Source organism: Microcebus murinus, chromosome 14, assembly GCF_040939455.1.
Source record: "Microcebus murinus isolate Inina chromosome 14, M.murinus_Inina_mat1.0, whole genome shotgun sequence".
In the NCBI taxonomy this organism is placed as follows: Eukaryota; Metazoa; Chordata; class Mammalia; order Primates; family Cheirogaleidae; genus Microcebus; species Microcebus murinus.
In genome coordinates this window covers 78,214,833-78,234,660 of record NC_134117.1, presented here as the reverse complement: position 1 = coordinate 78,234,660, position 19,828 = coordinate 78,214,833, and the positions used below count along the sequence as shown (strand labels likewise).

At 50.2% G+C, this 19,828-nt stretch overlaps 1 protein-coding gene across 1 annotated transcript in view; it reads right to left on the bottom strand.

Moving 5' to 3' along the window:
- Nucleotides 1–19,828, bottom strand: part of LOC105860090 (FERM and PDZ domain-containing protein 2) — a 94,043-nt gene that overhangs the window by 52,139 nt on the left and 22,076 nt on the right. The window contains exons 10-15 of the mRNA XM_076009668.1: nucleotides 19,122–19,254; nucleotides 17,638–17,709; nucleotides 15,491–15,665; nucleotides 13,294–13,441; nucleotides 12,502–12,640; nucleotides 4,122–4,277 (exon numbers count right to left, since the gene is read on the bottom strand). Coding sequence (XP_075865783.1) covers nucleotides 4,122–4,277; nucleotides 12,502–12,640; nucleotides 13,294–13,441; nucleotides 15,491–15,665; nucleotides 17,638–17,709; nucleotides 19,122–19,254 — 823 coding nt within the window. The remainder of the gene's footprint in view (nucleotides 1–4,121; nucleotides 4,278–12,501; nucleotides 12,641–13,293; nucleotides 13,442–15,490; nucleotides 15,666–17,637; nucleotides 17,710–19,121; nucleotides 19,255–19,828) is intronic.

The following is a 19,828-nucleotide window of genomic DNA, read 5'->3' as shown; positions in this document are numbered from 1 at the left end:
GCGCCATGTCCTGTGCAATCTTCCCCACCCCCAGGCAGGGTCACAAAAACAGGGACCAATTATGGCTTTTGAGAGCTCCTCTCTCGAGCCGTTCCCTCGTCTCCTGCTGAGGAGCAGTCTCCCGGGCAGGCCGCCGCCGGCAGCCGCTCAGCTCCCCACGAGTCTCCGCGCTCCCGGCCTCCATCACCGCGTCGCTGTCACCGTACAGAACAGCACTCATGCCACACGAGCTGGAGCACCCAGCGGGCAGAGCGGGCAGGGGATTCAGGTCTCACGAAGCACCCCAAGACAATTCCATAAAGTCTTTTTAAAGAATTTGATGTAAAGTTTCTAAAAAAATTGTTTAAGCATTAATAAGCAGTCTTCATTGGAATAAAGGATGCTTTTGCTAGACTGAATTTCACTTTTCAATAGTTTAATATTAGTCTATATTTTTATTTTATTTTTTAATTATACAAAGGGAGATATGATACTTTTCAGTACTTTGGGCCTCAAAATTCTTAAGCTGATAAAGCACCATGTTATGCATTTCCCACGCATTATGCATTGTTACTTAATCTTCGCAGCAGTCCTAGAGACACAGGTAGCTCTCTCTTGTCAACGGAGAAAGCAGAAGAACAGAAGGGTTAAGAAATCTGCCAAAGTTCCCACTCTGGAGCCAGGAATGGGAATATGGAAATATGAGCTTGTTTGCTCCTGAGTCTTCACTCTTAATAACTAAACTACTTCATGGACATCCATAAAGTCTGCAAGCATAGGTGAACACACCTAACGCCATCAAGGGCATCGTCAGGCTATTTAAAAGATAAAACAATAATGTCTGCCTCCACTCTTTGTCTGCTAGGGAGTCCTCTAGGGCTGCAGTCCCCGACGCCTGGGACATGACCCCAGAGCTCCGCCGCCCTTCCCCCTGCTCGCCTTTGTCTCCCCATCCCAGGGAAAAGTTGTCTTCCATGAAACTTAGGAACGGGGGTCCGCACAACAGGAAGCGAGGGGCAGGCAAGTGAGTGAAGCTTCAACTGTGTTACACAGCTGCCCCACCGCTCGCATCACCGCCTGAGTCCCGTGCTCCCCACCCTCCACCCCACCCCGGTCCATGGAAAAATTGTCTTCCACGAAATCGGCCCCTGGTGCCAAAAGGGTTGGGGTCCCCACTCTAGGGTGCCTCCCCTCACCCACCCTGCATTGCCATTGCCAGCTTCTCTCGCACAGGGCCATCCGTCTCCAGGTGCTTAGCCCCCCACTGTGAGGCGCTGCCCTCCCAGCACGGGCGGGTGGCAAAGCTGAGGCTGGAGCCAGGCGCCCCCGCTGCCCCATGCCGCACCCTTGCTGTGCTGAACGCCCTGGAAGCAAGTGGACTGTTATCCCCAGGTACTCATAAAGAGATGCACAGCAATTCATACTCTTTGACCTTATAACTCCACTTCTGAGAATCCATCCTAAGAAAATACACGAAATAATCAAGACAGAGCCTCTCATATATCGCTGTTCAGCACAGACGTGGGGAGCGGGTCGGGGACACCAACTCCTGGGCGCAAATGACTTCGCAAAAGCAGTACTCCCTTGAGATGGGTTATCAGGCAGCCTTTACAAAGATATTTATAAAGCATCTGTACTTATCAGGGAACTGCATTGTTATAATACTAAGTGAGGAAGACTACAGGGTACAACCAGTACGATTTCAATAGCAAAAAAGCTTTTTTAAACGTTTTCATAACCTATATCCCTAGTGAGGTGGGAAAATTGTTCCATGGTTGAGGAAGTTTGGAAGACATTGAGTTTCTGAGATTAATACGCCAGCACAGTTGTGACCCTGCAGACGGAGGGCGGCATTCAGCAGGGTGCGACCGGGACTCCTGCCAGGGCTGCCTCTGGTGCAGGTCGGGGGCAGGCAGAGTTGGTCACCAGAGCCGGGGCCACCTGCGAATGGCTTCCTTTTGGTTTGTTTTGTTTTCTCTTTTAGTGAAAAAGAAGAGCCACAAAATCTGTAATTAAATAATCCAGTGACTGTCTATAGAGAAGTAACTGGGTTCTGCGATGGGTCCAGATTACAGCCCGGCAGAAGAGGCTGCAGTGCTGGAGTCGCAGCAATAGATAGCAGCAGTGCTCCAAAGTGCTCCTCACCACCAGCCCCGCATTCCACTCACGGGCTGTGTCCTTAGGAGATTAAGCTGTAATTTAGGTAAAAAATCCTCAGTATTATTTTAAATAGTCCCATATTGGAAAAAGCTTATATGTCAAACAATAGAATATTGAGAGAAAAAAATTAGGGTACATGTGTTGATTCAAATTAAGTTTTTAAAACATCAGTGATATGGGATTATGTGAATATATAAAGTGCATATATAACATAAACCCAATTTTAAATATATATATTAATATATGCACACATATACAAATGCACAGAACAAAGAGAGAAAGATTAATATTCCAAAGTGTAACTGTGCTATCTCCAGGGGGCAGAATTATCAGAAATGTTTGCTTTTATAATCAGGGAGGGAAAAAATCTGAACAAACCTTCCCCCTGACGAGAGGGTCCCAGTGTGCCCTGCAGATGACGAAGTCCTGTCTAGGTTGTCTGCCGGCACCACAGCAGGCTGCACACAGCATTCACAGCCCCAACCCACCCACCAAGGGGGCTGAGAAAGCCAGAGTGCTCCCTGACATGCATAATGAAACCAAATCCATCCAGGGCTTTCCGTAAATGATTTTTAAAAAAAAGCTTTCCTGTATTTTTGCTTCTGAGCCTGCTGGCTTCTTTTATAACAATTTTTCATCGTTTAACCAGGGAGGGAGGGGGAGGGACTCACTGTTGGAGCCCAGCCAGGCTTGGGCAGAGGCTAGCAGGCAGCATCCATCCTGCAGAAGCGCCCCTGCAGGGCTGAGGCGCTGGCCTCTAGGTTTGGTTCTGCATGTCTGTGGCTCTGTGGCCACTCCCCATCAGAGGGCTTTTGCAGTCCCCACTGGTTCCCTGTCAAGGGAATGCTGTATCCTCTTGACAGGGAACATACAGGAAGGCCAGACTAAATATGGAATGCACTGAGCCTGTGTCCATCTGGGCTTCCCACATGAAACGTTTGCAGGCTCACACCATGCTAGGTGCAAGGATAGTTCTGCAAAACAACTAGCCAAAAAGCAAAGGCCAGGCCTAGTTTGTCTGTTCTGATTTCAAATGCCAGTCTCTATTAAAGACAAGAAAACTTGGGCAGAATATTTCTACCCATCTTAGGAGACTCATGTACAGAGAAATGTGAAAACCCTCAAGTTTCCTTTTAAAGCTGTTCCCCAAATCTAAAGGCCCAGCCCGTAGCCCATCCTGGGGAAGCTGGGGGCCTCCTCCCACTTGTCCCCTGGCTGCATCTTCACAGGCAGAGTGGCCACTCCCTCTCTGGTCCCATCATCTTGACTTAGAGTAGTTGGTATTGTTCGTTGTCTCATTGAGCATTTATCAGCTTGCAGATCTCTGGATACACGGAAGTCCTCCCCAAGAGACTTGGGACTCCCCGGGGGTTGGGGGAGGGAGCACCTGCTGTTTGTCTCTGTCCCCTGCAATGCCTAGCCCACAGTGAACAGAGGCACTGGAGTAAGCAAAGGCTGTTCATCACTGTGCATGCCTACAAACATGGGGGCATCAAAGTGCCACTGCTTTTGTGCAACGGGCGAAGAGAGTGTGGGCTGAAGCCTGGGCCACACCAGCTGTGCTGTGCTGAGGACAGCTGCCCAGAAGGCTGCAAGCTCTGGGTCTTCCAATAGCTTTGCTTGGACTCAGACTCTGACTTGGTGCTTCTGTTGTCTTGCATGTCATCATGAGAAATGTGGTCTCCCCACTTATAGAAAAGTGGCTGGGGTGCTGCTCTAAGATTAAAGAAAGGCCCTACCACACCCACCCTGGCTCACTAAATCCTATCTGTCTTTGGGTCATTTCCAAGGGCCTCTGCTTCCTGGAGCCTCTCCTTGGCCTCAGGGCCATGGGGGGCTTCCTTCCTCCTCTAGCTGAAGACCTTTGTTTGTGCCTCCTAGTGGGTCTGAGCACATCTGGCCCTCAGAGAAGGTTCCAGAAGGGATTGCTAACTGCATTCCCTTAATGACTAGCATTGCTGTCAAGGTCTGAAAGGACTTACCCTCAAGAACTGCAGCTCAGCATCCTCTCCCCAAAGTGCAGAACTGAGCCGGTGCCTCTCCGAGACTTCCGCTTGGACCTGGAGAGCAGTCATTCTCTCAATCAGACTTGCGGGGATGTAATCTTCAACTCGAAAGTACGCCTGACTCTCTACCTGCTGGAAACAGGATGCAGAAGGAAAGGGACATAAGCAAGATGCCGTCTGTGCACTCTGAGCAGAACGAAACCGTGTCTCTCGTCACGACCCAACAAGGGCGCCGACGAAGGATGCTTCTTTGAGGTGCCCACCTGGGATATCATTTTCTACTACATTAGAAGCAAGACCAAACAGTACAACATGAGCAGATGGAGGGAAGAAAGACGCCACCTGTTTCCAAGCCCCTTCTGCGCACTGGTGGTCTACACAACACGTTAGGCTCACAGCAATGCCATGAGGATGGCAGTATTATTGCCATGGCCAAGATGAGTGAGGAGAGAAGTCATTCAACAGGGCTGAGATCACACCACTTGTAAGTGACAGAAACAGGATTTGTTCACCCAAAGTCTTCATTCATTCCATGATGCCACACCCCTTCCCAAAAGGCACAGCAAAACCCTGGACCTAAAATTTTGTTTCTTTTTATTCGTTCAGCATTTCTCCACATGTCCACATGTGCTCCTAGCATATGGTCCATCTCTTATGAGGAGGGTCTCAGCTGTGGCACCATCTCTGTACACGGAGGTGTTTAAGAAGTAGCCCCCTGAACAAGGGAAGACCGTATGCCCCCATCCCGCCCGTGGTCTGAAGCTTCATCGAGGCTGCTCTGCGGGGGACTGAGGCCATGTCCCCCTAGGAGAGGCTGGGAGATTGGATCATTTGCTGCCCGCTAGTGGATTCGCTGAACACAGACTCTGGGCCTGAGAGAATCATGGAGGAGCGAGCTTGGGGTCCACTGCACAGAACGAGAAAGGACTGGGCAAAAGGAGAAGCCGACTCTGCCTGTGTGTTTCTGCATCAACTTCTCCTGGTCTGAGCAGGCCCCTGCCAGCCTCACCCCGGGCAAGGTGGCCCCCCAGCTGAGGGCAATCACCCACAAGGATGGCAGCAGGGACTGGGGGTCTGGCCTTCTCAGGGCCAGACGTGGATGAGTTGGCCCAACGTGGGGATCTGAAGGGAACGGCACAGTGTCCACTGAATGCCACACTCCTGGTTTGGCACAGGCTTGTCCCCATGTGGCCACGGACTGAGAATCTTGCAGCTTGGTGCTGACCCCATGCTGGTCCTGAGCTCAGCTCAGAGGCTCAAAGGGAAAGAAATTTCCCAGCAATCTAGTGCATAAAAAAGCTTTTAGAGAGCTATTAGAATGGCCAAAATCCAGATCACTGACAACACTATATGCTGGTGAAGATGTGGTGCAGCTAGAACGCTCATTCATTGCTGGACAGAATGCAAAATGGCACAGCCACTTCAGAAGACAGGCAGCTTCGTACAAAACTAAACATATACTTGCCATATGATCCAGCAGTCATACTCCTTGGTATTTACCCAAAGGAGCTGACAACTTATGTCCACACAAAAACCTGCACACAGATGTTTATAGCAGCCTCATTTATAATCACCAAACTTGGACATAAGAGTGTACTTTACTAGGTGAATGGATAAACTGTGGTATGTCCAGACTGTGGAATATTATTCAGCACTGAAAAGAAATGAGCTGTCAAGCTATGAAAACATATGGAGGACCCTTAAGTGCATATTACTAAGTGAAAGCATCCAATCTGAAAAGGCTATGTACCGTATGATTCCAACTATGAGACGTTCTGGAAAAGGCTATGGAGACAGTAAAAAGATCAGGGGTTTGTGAGGAGGGAAGGATGAATAGGTGGAGCACAGAGGATTTTTGGGGCTATGAAACTACTCTATATGGTACTGTGAACATTAGTTATACAAACTGGGTCGTTATTGTCATACTCCCCTAAATCAGAGTTGAGGAAAATGCACTCAGGGCACATAGCACCTACTCCAAGAACTAAATTTTTCCACAAGACCAGTTATACCTAGCAATTGCTGAACTGCCCTGCCATGACTCTAAGACTGGCTTCGCCTGCTATTGTCATTCCCCAATCACAGCCCACGGCTGCCAAGCTTCTCCAGTGCAGATGAGCTTTCCTTCAAAACAGTATGTGACCTTTCTCTCTCTAATAAAACGCCCCCACTTGTCTATGTTCTTTGGGCATACTGAAGACCACCCAGTCTATGTGTGTGTGACTCGAACTGCAGTTCTTGCTTCCCAAATAAAATGTTTTAAAGTTAGAGATTGGTCTCTATATTTTACTTGACTTTGACAATGGTCAAACCTATGGAATGTGCAACTCCAAGAGTGAACCCCAACGTAAACTATGTACTCTAAACGATGATTATATGTCCATGTAGCTTCATCGATTGTAACAAAGGTACATGATGGTTTAGGATGTTTACGGGAGCCCCTGAAGAATATTTTCTAAGGAGAGGCATATGTAGGGGCAGGGGGCGAATGCGAAATCTCTGTACTCATCACTCATTTTTTCTGTGAATCTAAAACTGCTCTAGAAACTAAAGTCTATTAGAACATTAAAACATTTAAATATTTGGGATCTCTGACCCAGAATTGCATTGCTAGGAATATATTCAAGAGAAAAAGTCAACATGGAATGAAAAAGGTTCCAGACACAAGTACCTCTACATCTGTGTCACTGATCAAAGAGAAAGACCAGAAGCAACTCGAATGGTAACAGTTTCCATCTCCACAGTGCTACTGGGTGAGTACCCCACAGGAGGAGAACCAAGAAGTAAAGGAAGGCCCGGTCCTGCCAAGGCGCCACTCTGAAGGATCCCAGGGAAGGCCACTGCAGGACATGTGCCCTTAAGTGAGAAAGCAGAATGCAAGTCAAACGTGGAGATGTTTACTACAGTATACAAATCACTGCATGTGAGAAAAGCACCCAGAGAAAATTTGTTCTGCTGTGATGATGTGATTAAGGAGATTTATTTTTATACTAAATTGTCTTTGTCTCCCTCTTTAAAATGCAAATGTAATCATGTCACTTCCCTGCTTAAAATTCTTCAGGGGCTCCCAATCTTTCACAACAGTGGTTTTCAAATTATTTTTTCCAGCACCAGAACCATTTATCAAACAAAATATAAGCCCCTTCGGAGGGCACACTAAGTCTTCCCAGATATGACAGGCGGCATCCACCCAGCCTGGAAACCACCCACCCCGGGCTGCAGTGAAATACCTGCAGGCCAGCTTCCTCCTCCTGCTCACTCAGCAGCATAGGGAGGGGCTTGGGGAGGTGTCAGGGACTTCTGGGCCTCCTCTAACGCCCTCTGAAGTACCTACCAGAGCCACAGTTCTCTCAATTGTGAATGAAAATAGCACCAGTTTTCAGGGTTGATACAAGGATTCAATGACGCCAAGCATGGAGCAGGCCTTCCATAAATAGGACTGAGTGAGTAGATTCAAATGAACAGCTTTGGGTAACCTGCTGCCTTACACATAGGAAAAAGGACAAAGGTCTGTGTTGGGGGTCACATGGGAGCAGCAGAGAGCATCTCAGAAATGTTCTGGTCCCAGGACACTGGGAGAGGCTGAGGCTTGGCAGGATCTGGGGTTGAGGGAGCAGGAGATGGAGGAGGAGATCCCGCTGAGGCAGACGCTGGGTGAGGTCAGCTGGACAGGCATGGGGGTCATCAGAATGGGGCGTTGGAAATGGTCAGTTTTATGGGCCTTGGGGTGCCCAGATATTTGGTCGAATATATGGGTGTGTCTGTTAGGGTGTTTTTGGAGAAGACTCACATTTAAATAAGAAGACTGGGTAAAGCAGATTGCTCTTCCTAACGTGGTGGGCCTCATCCAATCCACTGAAGGCCTGGGTAAAGCAAAAAGGCTGAGCCTCTTGTAAATAAGAATAAACACCTCTTTGCCTGTCTTCAAGCTAGGACATAGGTCTTCTCCTGCCTTTGGACTCAGACTCGTACTAGAACTACACTCTGGGCTCTCCTGGGTCTCCAGCTTGCAAACTGCAGATCTTGGGACTTCTCAGCCTGCATCACGTGAGCCAATTCCTTATAATAAATCAAGAGAGAGAAAGAGAGAGAGAGATGGGGATATCCTATTGGTTCTGTTTCTCTGAAGAACCCAGATTAATGTAGGCACACAGGGACAGGTCTCCACCACTGCCCCTGCCCTGATCCCTGGGGCAAGTGACTCCAAAGGCTGATTCTGAGCCTGAGTAAGGGAATATTGCTCAGTCTCCCCAGCTGCCTTCAGTGGACCTGGCCTGTAGTCCCCACCAATGCTAAGCAGTAGAGTTAGACTCAGGTTTGACATCCATCTTAATCCAATGGCTGAAGGTTAGCTGTTGCATCATGTTATATTACAGTACTCCTAATTCTGGAGAAGGGAGAAGGAAAGGTTACAAACAGCAATTGCTACATGCCAGGTGCCGTACATGCATTGCCACCTTCTACCTTTACAGCAGCTTTGCAAGAGATTATTATTTTCCATTTTGCAAATGAAAAAGCCGAGGCTCAGAGAAATAACATGCCTGAGACCATGAGCCACCACTTGCAGCGGGCAGGACTCCAGAATCTCGGCTCACGTCTTCAGGCGTAGAGTCTGTTAAGGGTGATCAGTGCTGCCCCGCAAGACACCCTGACCTATCTGCCTCAGCCACACACAGGACTAGACTAGGGGATGCAGAAAGAATCTCAAATGATTCAGTGGGGTAACCCTGCCTTACAGCACTCTCTTCCCAAAGCCCCCAAAGGTAGCAGCGCGAGAACAAGAGGGAGCTAGCTTAGTAAGGACTAAGATCCTTGTTAAGGACCCCAGGCCTGGGACTGAGGACAAGAAGGGGTTTAAGGGTAAGCAGTGACAGAGCTGGAGGCTTGTCAAAAGGGCCGGGAGGAGGTTAAGGGGATCCGGCCAGTTCTGGGAACTGCTCTTCCAGGCCAGGGTGGTGCCAGGGGCAGAAAGTGAAGTCCCAGTCCCCAAGGACCAAGGTGGGCACAGGAGAGTGGGTGGCAGGGGATGGGAATTGAGCTGCAGTTCCCGGACACACCTCTGCTGGCTTCCCTGGTGATGACTCTCACCTGCAGCATCACCCAGCCCAGAAGCCTGCACTTCATTCATTCCCCCACGCCTGAGACCAGCAGCTCTTGAGCAAACTCCCTGTGTTTCAAGCTCTACTTTGATGCTGGAGAAATGACAAAACAAAACAAAAAATCTCGCCTTCAGCCAGTTTCCATTCTAATGAAAGAGAAAGACAATGAGACTGAAAAATAAAATGAATGTATCATGCCAGGTGGTGATAAGTGCTGTAAACAGAAACACAGCAGGGGGAGGGGCTGCAGAGGACCCGGATGACTCCAGGGCACAGCAGCCCCTCTGAGGCTGTGCTGGGGAGACGGCAAGACAGGATGGGGGAGAGTCTAAGAAGTGCTTTGCAAACTGCAGCGTGCAACCCATCAGTGAGCTCGAAATCATTTTAGGGGCTCATAAACAGCATTTTTTAAGCCACCTAGAATAGACCAGGAGATATCAAAGTGCTTCACATACAGAAAGGATTCACCTCATTTCCTGAAATTTTTGCTTCAGTTCTGTTGCATGGACACGTGTGTGTCAGGTTATAATGTCCATTTATCATGGGTCATGGCACCAAAAGCTAAAAAGCTACTGTTCTCACAGAATCATTTTTAACTTTTGATCTGCCCTTTCTCTTTAACCCATTACTGGTCACAGTGCCGCCGCCCGCCCCGCTCACTGCACGGGGCGCAGGGACACGGACGCATGCTGCACCGGGTCGCCGTCTCAGCTGCCACGTGCTAGTCTGCTCAGCCTGCCCTGACAAGTGCCGCGGGCTGGGGCTTCAACAGCAGGAAGCTGCTGTCTCACGGTCCCGGAGGCTCAGGCGTGGCTCCCCCGCGGCCTCCCTCCTGGGCTGGCAGAGCCGTGTCCTGCGTGCTCTCGTGGCCTCCTCTCGCTGCTCGGGCTCCCTGCTGCCTCCTGCGTGTGTCCAGGTCTCCTCTTCATACACGGACTCCAGGCAGACTGGACTGGGCATACCCTAACACCTATTTCAGCTTAATCACCTTTTTAAAAGGACCTAGCTCCAAATACTGTCACCTTCTGAATAGTGCAGTGCTGGGAATTAGGGCTTCCACGTACAAGCCTGGGAGAGGGCGTGCGCGATTCAGCCCTGGCACAAGGCCAGACCCAGATGACCCGGTAGACAGAATGCTGGCAAACATGGCTCCTTTTTCACCAAGCGTATGGCATCACTGACCACCAAGTGCCCACTGATGATGGACATATATTTCTGGCCATGTACAACCACTCACCTTCTTTTTGGAAATGGAGAACCAACCTTCCTCCCTCTCAGTGCATGCACTTTGCTTCCTGCGAGCTCCATCCCCTGGCTCCTGGGGTGGCCATGTGACCCAAGTCTAACCAATCAGAATATAGCATCCCCCGGCACAGCTTATGGTGGGCACATGCCTTATCAGAACCAATGAGACAGAGTCCCAGGATTTCCATGGCATTTGTTTCCAAGACAGGGACTTTCCCTTTTGTGCTGGGCTGAAACCTGGAGAATGGAATTGGGAAGCGACTGAAGGCAGACCTGCCAGAGGACAGCAGAGCCCAGGGACACCCAGGAAGCCCAGGTCCTACTGACATCGTTTGAGTCCCTGTACCCAGCAAGGCCCAAGCATGATAAGGACTCCAGCCCTGGGGGCTGAGGAGACTGGAGGAAGCTCCAAGGTAAAAGAGAGAGAGTGATAGAGCTGGGGCTTGTCACAGGGGTGGGGGAGGCCAAGGGAGGACCTGGGTGCTTCGGTTTTGAAAGACAATAAATTATACATTTTATTCAAGCCAATCTGAGCTCGCTGTCCTATCAGTTGGAATGAAGAGAGTGCTGCCTGATCCCCTGTGCTGGCCCAGGCTGTGGGGGAGGTGCTGCACAGGGCCAGTGGGGAGCGGGGGTTTCTATTCACTTGTGGAGCCAGGAAAGTTGTTGGGTTGAGGCTGGCCTGGAAAAGTTGGTATGATTGGGATGGACATGTGGACACTATGGGAAGGCACTCAAAGGCCCAGGGACATGCCAGGTCTTAGGCTCTCAAGGACTAAAAGGTCCTTTTGAAGATCTCTGGGGCGAATGGGTGGCGGTTAAATTTTGAATCGTTTTCTTTTGAGTAGTAATACCTCCTTCACATGGCCCTCTTGGAGAAGAGCATCTCTAAGCATTCCCCATGACACCCAGCTTTATCACATGACAGTAGTGAGTTCCCTCCAAGACAAAGCCTAGCATACTGGCTGGGAGGTCACCAGGGAAGAGATTAGTGGGACCTTTGCCTCCCTTCCTGTTTCCTCTCTGCTCCTACTCATGCACCCCCGAGGTGGACTCCACATTTAGATCCCAGAGCACACTTCCTGGTCTCTGTTGAGGTCCATTGCCAACCCTTTACCTCTCACCTGGACATGGGCAAGGGGCTTCATGAACCCAAAAGCAAAACTGCACTGCTCTCTGTAACAGCTCCCTGGCTGGTCTCTCCTTCCTCCCTGGTGTCCACATTTTGAATCCTAACTAGGTAAATAAATGTATTAGCATCATCCCTCTCTACTTTAAGGCATCTAAAAATTAAATAACCAGTCACCTCTGTTAACTCCCTGAAGATGATAACAGGACCATCATGGGCAAATTAAATCAAAGAAATTAACATGTGATTCTGCTGCAGTGGCAAGGGCTTGGCCAGCAAGATTAGAGCTGCCATTTGAGAAGAGTGCATCCCAACAGAATCAGCCCTGACCTTAGAATCAAATACACCTGGGCTCAAATTTAGACTTGACCATTTACTAGCCACCTGAACCTCAGGTTTTCTAAAAACCGTGAGCAATAATATGAACCTTGCAATGTTGTTGAGAAAGGGAAGTTAACATTATGGAGAATGTCAGTGCCAGGTATCTCTTAATAAAGGTTGGCTATTACAGTTGATGGTGATGATGATGATGATGATAGGAATTCAATAAATTAGTAAATGCATGTCATTGGAAGGGATCTATTAGACTAGAACCACATGATAATGCACAAACTTGATTCATTCATCTTTGTGTCTCCCAGAGCACAGCAAAGAGCACTCAATGAATGTTTTTTGGATGGATAGGTGGATGGAGGGATAAATGGAGGACTAGATGGTTGGATGGGTGGGTGGATGTATGGATGGATAGATGTCATTTACCCCAATCTCAGTGGTAGATGCTAACAACACTTCGGAAAGGCATGGTCTCCACTTTACTAACAGCCCCACAACCCCTAACTGCTTCTCCAGTGGTTCCACCGACAGGCCAGGGTGTCGCCTCTACCTCCTTTGGGTAATGGCCACATTCGGCCTGCAAGGCAAGGACCCCCAGCCGCAGCAGTGTCTCATCATCGCCGCACAGCCGCTCCTCCAGGATGTCTTTCCGAAGCTGCAGGTAAAGCTGATGCCTCGTCAGGCTGTGCCTGGGAAGGAATGCAGGAACAACGGTGGCCGCAACGCCGAGGGCAAGGGAGCACACTAACACCAGGAGGTCTTTTCAGTCTGGGCAGTGCAACCTTGGGAAGATGAGATACAACCCAAGAAAACCCAGAGGTAAATGCCAATAAGACAAGTGTGGTCTCCTTCATCCATCCACACTATGCCTCCTGCCACTAATGAGGGTTACCCTATGCCAGGCACTTCAACAAATCCATGGAAATGTTTGTTGCTATGGTTCAAGTGAGGAAAATATTCAGTTCGGTGTTGTTTTTAATGAGCAAAGGACTAAAGAAGCAGTGACCCCACTGCAAACCCATGTCTCTCCCCACCCTCATCACCGGGCTGCCGGGCTGCATGTGGAGGGAGAGGGCAGGTGGGGCAGGAAGAGAGAGCCTTGACCCCGAGTGGCGCACATGTGCAACAAAGGGCAAGCTCTCATTTTGACCAGGCACTGCTCAAAGATCTGACTTTTCCCTCTTGCTCTATCAGGATCCAATCGACAGAAGAACAACCACAATAATCGTTGTTATTAATATGTAACTTACAGTTGCAAAGTACTTGCCTAGCCATGACCTCGCAGTCAGCCTGGACATACTCTATCCCTTAAGGAGCAAATGAACAGGTGTGCGACACTCACTGAAGCAGCCCACAGTGGCTGACAAAGAACTGTATCCTCAGGAAGAGTGTGAAGGTGTTCGTGGAGGTCTTCTGCGACTGCTCTCTCAAGCCTTCGGGGGCTATTTCGCACAACCTGGTCTCATTGTCCAGGAAAAAGAACTCTTTGCCTGAAATGGAAATAGAAAGTGTTTGGAGAAAGAATGGAGTAGGGAATGCAACCAGCCATTTCCCCAAGTCTATATGCATGCTGGGGGTGGAAGCAGGTGTCCAGAGTGGTTTAACCACTTCGGTACGAGCGTCGACTATAGTTGACAGCCACAGATGAACGCGCACAGCAACTTTAGCCGGCAGCCATAATATGACTTTTCTAATTTTTCATTTATCAAAATAACATTATGAACATTTAAAAATAACATAATGAAAACATATATGTGTATGTTACCTATTCTGATTGACATGACAAGTAAAGCTGGCTGTAAAATAAAACAAGCTTTCAGTGCTTTCAAGCTTTCCTCATCACACAAGAGCAAAACAGATCCGTCGTCAATGCACAGCACAGACCGCCGTGCGGACTGTCAGTGCCGCTGTGTGAGGTTTCTCGGCTCGTGAGCACCGCTCCGAAGTGGTTAAATAGCAGTCAGCACATGGTGCTCAGACCTCCAACCCCTGCCCTCTGCCCTCTGCCCTTGCTGCTGAATTCAACACCCCACACCCAACTCCCCCTTCCCTTAGGACCAGTTCTCCCCAAGGAATGGGCAGTTTCCCTTCACAGGTTGGCTGTGAAACCCACCCAAGTTGATCTATATCCAAACCCTTCAGGTGGTCACTTCTGAGTGATTTTCCCAGGAGGCCCCTAGCTAAGCAGTCCTAGAATCATCACAAAGATGGGCTCAGGGACAGCCACCTGACTGGGAAGATGCAGTAGGGGATAAACTTTGAGGTTGTACTCACAGAGCAGGCACACTGGTTTTACTTAGATTGAATATTATAGATCAATGAAAATATGTTTCTTAAAGATGCCTTTTTTCACACTTTACAAAAGGTTGACCAAACAGCAATTGATCACATCAAAGCATATAATAGTTGTTCTTTTTATCTGGGTGAGGGATCTTTCAGAGGTCTAATGAGAACTATGGGGAGATAAGGACATCTCGGGCCAGGCCTGCTGCGTGTGGTACACTGCACGACCACACAACAAGCTCGTGAGCTTCTCCTACAGGGGCTGGGAGACGGAGGGCCGCTGAGATAGGGAGAGCCAGGGTTTAACCAGAAAGCCAACGATCCGAATTCCATCCCCACACAGTGGTTGGAGAGATTCAGCTGCAGCAGAGGGATATTGAGTAGATGGTGTGAAAGTATCAACACCAAAGGAAGACACTTATGTCTAACCCTCGTAAAATGGAGCCGGGAGGCCAGAGGGAGAGCACTCACATGCTGTGCCTACACCAAAAAGTGCCACAGGAGACATTCTCCGAAGTGCAGCTGGCTGCATGAGTGCCACACGGGCAGCTAGCCGCCTGCACAAGAACACTTGCCTGGCACTCTGCCTCCACTAATGAACTGACATCAACTCCTGCCTCCATAATTAATGATCTTTTGGTTTTAATATAACTTACGTATACTTCTCTTTGTCTACAAAGGCTTGCCTTTGCCTCAACCTCCTCAGATGCACCTATAGTTTGCTATAGCATGTGTGTCCCAGATTGCAATCTCCTGCCAATTCCCAAATAAACTCAGTCTTTGGAGTCTCACTCTGTTGTTATTTTAGGTTGACAATCGAAACAAAGAGTCTCTAATGGAAGGGCAGAGAGGAAAAAGGGTACAGAAACACTTTCTCTTGGACATTTAGAATGGAATTTTAATTTAAGCTTCTGGGGTTGGAGTGCTGAGTCCCCATTAGTCCTGCAGATTAAATGGAAATCAAGTTAGATGTTTTCTTATCTAACTTCAATGCACTGAGCTTGGTGAACCAGATCCAGCCAGCCACAGATACCTACATTATCCTACACTCATTATTTCATGACAATCTTCTGCACTTCCTTGACACTCTACACATGAGCACCTGAAGCCTTCACCATGCTAACTAATGTCTAGGTGTGCAAAATAAGGCCCCCCAGTCTCAAGAGGTTTTCCCAGAAGGAATATAGCTCAGGTATCCAGATACCTGGGTTTCTAGAGGCACCCAGCCAGCCGTGGACTCCACAAGCGATGCTTACCTTTCATGTAAGCCAAGCCAAAGTAGGTGACTTCCCCAAGATTGGCAAAGGACATCACGGCGTTGAAGACAGCTCCCACTGTTGATGCCATGTCACACTTCACCTCCAGACACTGCCCACTCAGCAGGACCACGCAGAGGTCCCTGAGCGCCAGATAGGATTTTCCTTTTTTGGTCTGAAAATGGTAACAGTATCAATTGTAACAATAAGTCATTGAGCTTTAGCATGTGCTATTTAATAATTACTGAGCTAAGTACTTTTCATAAATTTAGTTTGCAAACAACCCTAAGAGATGAGTATGTTAATGATTCCTATTCAGCAGATGAAAAACTGGGGCTCAGAGATGGTAAAGGACTTGCCCAGGGTTGCACAGTCAGTGAGTGGCAGAACCTGGGTTTGAATCTGACCTCGGCCAGGTTCTGCAGGGCCAGGAAGGCTGGGAGGCAGGTCTGACTAAGGTCCTACCCCTGCAGGAATCTTGGCTGCCCCTGGCTATGCTTTCTGGCAGGGCTGCCAGAGCCCTCATCAATGAGTCTTGCACCTCTGGGGGTATGTCCACCAACCTAATACTGCACCCCCAGGCCACTGCAGAACGCCAGGTTAATGAATTCTAAACTTCAGAAAGAAATTGGGCAGATACAGATCCAATGAAGAGAAGAGCTGGGCAAGGGGATTAGTTAGAATCTAGAAATCGGTCGGCAGGGCCAAAGACATGCACCAGAGTCTGCCTTCTGCCTCTCCTGCCTCCTCAGATCACTACCAGGTTCGTCTCCCACCACAGCCCCACCCGACCACCTGGCCTTGGCTCAGCCTCCCAGAGGGTTCCTCCCCTGCAGAGTGAGTCGCCCTGATACCCCCAACCCTGACACTAAGCCCTCTTGGGTTCAGTACTTTTACGCTTTGGGTAACTTAATCTTTGCATTCTTGGGGTTTGAAAATCACCCCATTTCATACTTTTTGTTCTGGCGCAGGTGGACCAGGCTATGGCAGGTGCTGGGTCAGTGCTAGTGCAGGTGCTAACTGCATGGAGTCAGAGACTCCGGTTAGGTAGGTGTCTTGCTCACACTGACCAGTTTGCTCAAATACCATCAGAGCACAGATGTCAAAGAAATGATGTTAGTGCCCAGCAACAGAAGTCTCCTTGGTAGGGGAGTGCATGGAAGCAGGAGTTTGATGGCATTTTGTTGGAGTGAGCCAGGGGAGGGCTCCCTGGGTGCCCTTCTGTGAGGGAAGGACAAGCAGTGGGTGATGCAGGACCCTGGGAGAAGAGGGGTGCAGGGCCCATCGTCCCCATAACCCTGCCTCCAAAGGGCCCTGAGGAAGGCCCTGAGAGCCAGGCTGGCAAGGCAGGTGCTTCGAGCTCTGGGCATGGGGGAGATGATGTGAAGGACACACACTCAAACACCCGACACCAGCTGCGACTGCCCCAGCCTCAGCCTGGGCCCTGAACAAAAGGGATGTGGCCTGAACATGGACAGTTGTGTCCCAGGGAGCTGAGGCTAAGACCAGCCACAGGGAACACCAGCAGGGGGCATGCCTAGGTGCTAGGACAGGAAAGGGACAGTTCACTCAAGGTTTGCCCTCCCTGCAAGAGCCCATGTGGCTCCTTCCCTCTCTTTGTCCCCATCTCTGCTCACACACACTCCCCAGAGCTTCTTTGTCTCTCCCTCACCTGCCATCCTCCAACCCTCCCTTCTTCATTGGTCCTTTGCTTGGCACAAATCACTACCTGGCATTGTTTTATGTTTATGCACTTGTCTATCTTTGTCTCCCCTGCTAGAATGTAATGTCCACGCGAAAAGGACTGTGTTTTGTTCATAGATCTGAGGTCTAGACTGGCATCTGGCTAGTGGACGTTTCACAGATACTCCCCAGCACAACAGGAAGTGAGAGCTGGCTGAGTCTGGAAGGGCGGCAGGACCTGGCGAGAAGTCACAGGGCTTCCCCTTAAAGACCAAAGGACCAGAGCCGGGAGTGGTAAGTAGCCCCAGCTCTGCCAGGAGTCTGGGGGAGACTGAGCACCACCCAGGGTGTTCCCTGAGTGAGACCCCAGTGAGAGCACAGTGGGCCGCCCCGGCCCGCCCACCTGAGCAGGTTGGGCACTTCCTGGCCACCTCCGCCCCTGCCCAGTCTAGCCCTGCAGTTACCACAAGCGATCCAGGCAGGTGCAGGGTCACTGGCGCCTCTCCAGCCAGCAGGACAAACTCTGGCCTGGAAAACTGGAGGAAAACACTCGAGTCACTTACAGTAGAGAAGGGAGGACAGGTTCCAGGCTTTGGGTCTGGGCTTCCCCACTGAGCTCAACTCCTCACCCGCCACGAGCCTGTGTCCCCCAGAGCCAGCAGGAAACAGGCTGAACTGGGCTGAGGCCCCGCTGGGCTGGGTATCTCAGGGCAGAAGCCCCACAGGTCGGGCAGGTACTAGCACCATCCTGGTCTTGGATGCCAGGCTGTCCAGGGTGAGTTGTGAGTTTCACAGGTCCCATAGCATTACATAACCTTTGTATGTGTCAAAGCATCAAATGTAGTATAAATATGTACTGTATGTAATAAAAAGATTCTTTAGAAACAAAAATATCTTTAGATTTAGATGAGATCAAATATTTTCCTAGCTCTGGACTTCGAAAGGATGGTGTGCTTGGGCAGCACTTGTTCTCAGTTTCACAGTATCTCACCTACATGCCACACTGGGGACCCAGCAATGCTTCAATACCCGTCGTCATTTAAACCCTGCCATCACTTTTTGGGGTACGTATCCTATTTTACAGGTGAGGAAATCATGGCTTTAAGAGGTCAAGAAGCTTATGCATGTCTCACCACCAGCAAGGCACAGGGTTGGGTGGGCTTCTGAAGTGCCCCGAGGGTACCCAGCAGGACTCTTGTCTAAAGAGGCCAAAATTCCAGCCCTTCAGTGTCCTGGGAGTATCCCCAGCAGAGGCGTCTCTAGCGATGATCGGGAGGAAAATGCAAAAGAGATGAACAAGGCCTCTCAGAGCCCTCTTCGCCGCCGTCCCACCCCCAGCTCATGCAGGCCGGAGGGTGGCCTGGAGGACAGGGCTGGGCAGGGAGCATGGGAACTCGGCCACAGAGGAGGAGGGGCGCCCTGAGTCAGTTTATTCTCAACACCAGGAGGTCAACATCTCCAAGAAGGGAGGGGGCATGGCCAGGTGTGTCTGACCTCCTTTGTCTCTGCCAGCAACTCAGCTTTCGGGTGTTTCTGTGGTTCCCTGGGCCAAGAGGGTGTCCATTCAGTCAGCAGGGGGCTTAAGATTTTATTTTGGTTCACACAAGTCAGAAAGGACTGGTTCCCTAAGGAACCCTCCCTGCCGTCCGGATCTGGCCTTCCATCTGTTCAGAAGGCCCCTTCCAAGTCCAGCTGTCCTGTCAGGCCGCTCCCCACGGCCACGCTCTGCCACTGCCCTGGCACCTGCAGCCGCAGCTTGCTGCGCGGAGGGGCTGGCGCTGCCTATATGCTGCCCAGCGTGGCCACAGCCTGCCCCAGCGGCCGCTCAACGCCTGCGCCCTAAGCGGCACCCTCCACGTTTATGTTAGTCCAACCCAGAAGGCCCTACCCATTTTCAGCCGCTGTTAGCGCCTCTCTGAGCAGGGTCCTTCACCCCTCTTTTGCTCACCTTGCCCCTTCCTTGCAGGAAACCCGTTTGGGAAGGAGTTGCCGGCAGTGAGCTTTCTGCCCCTGAGGGCGTGGGTCTGGAGCTGAGCTGCTGGACCTCCCGCTGGTCCTGGGGAGCCGCCTCTGGGAGAGTGCTGGCCAGGGGTGGAGAAAGGGTGAGTGACGCCTCCACCCAGTGAAAGGCCACCACTGCTGACGCTCAGCGGGCAGGGTGCACCGTCGCTTCATGTCACCTTCGCCCTGGCTGGGGAGTCGTTGCACCCACTTTCCAAGTGGGGAAGCTGAGGCCAGAGAAGTCAGGCTGCACAGCACAGGCGACGCAGGGTTGGGCACAGCCACAGGCCACTTCTCCCCAGCCCGTGACTCTGCCTCTCTGCTCGAGGTGCCGTGACCCCAGGTCTGGGGCAAGCCCTGAGCAGGTCATGGGATCGCAGGGTGTTCCTTAGAATTTTATATATTATTCAAAATGTTTTGACAATAAACGTATATTGTTTATAGAACCAGGGGAAAACTGGTTTTGGGGGGGAAATAGAGTTTTAAATGGCAGGGAAAACCATGGCAAGGTGAGCTATACAATATCCAGTCAAGAACCCAGCCGCAGATTTGACATGGACTTGGCCAAAGCCATTGTCTGAACCATGGAGAGACAATATACTGTCACAGCCCTCAACAAATCAATATGTAAATAAATAAATTCCCCAAACTTCA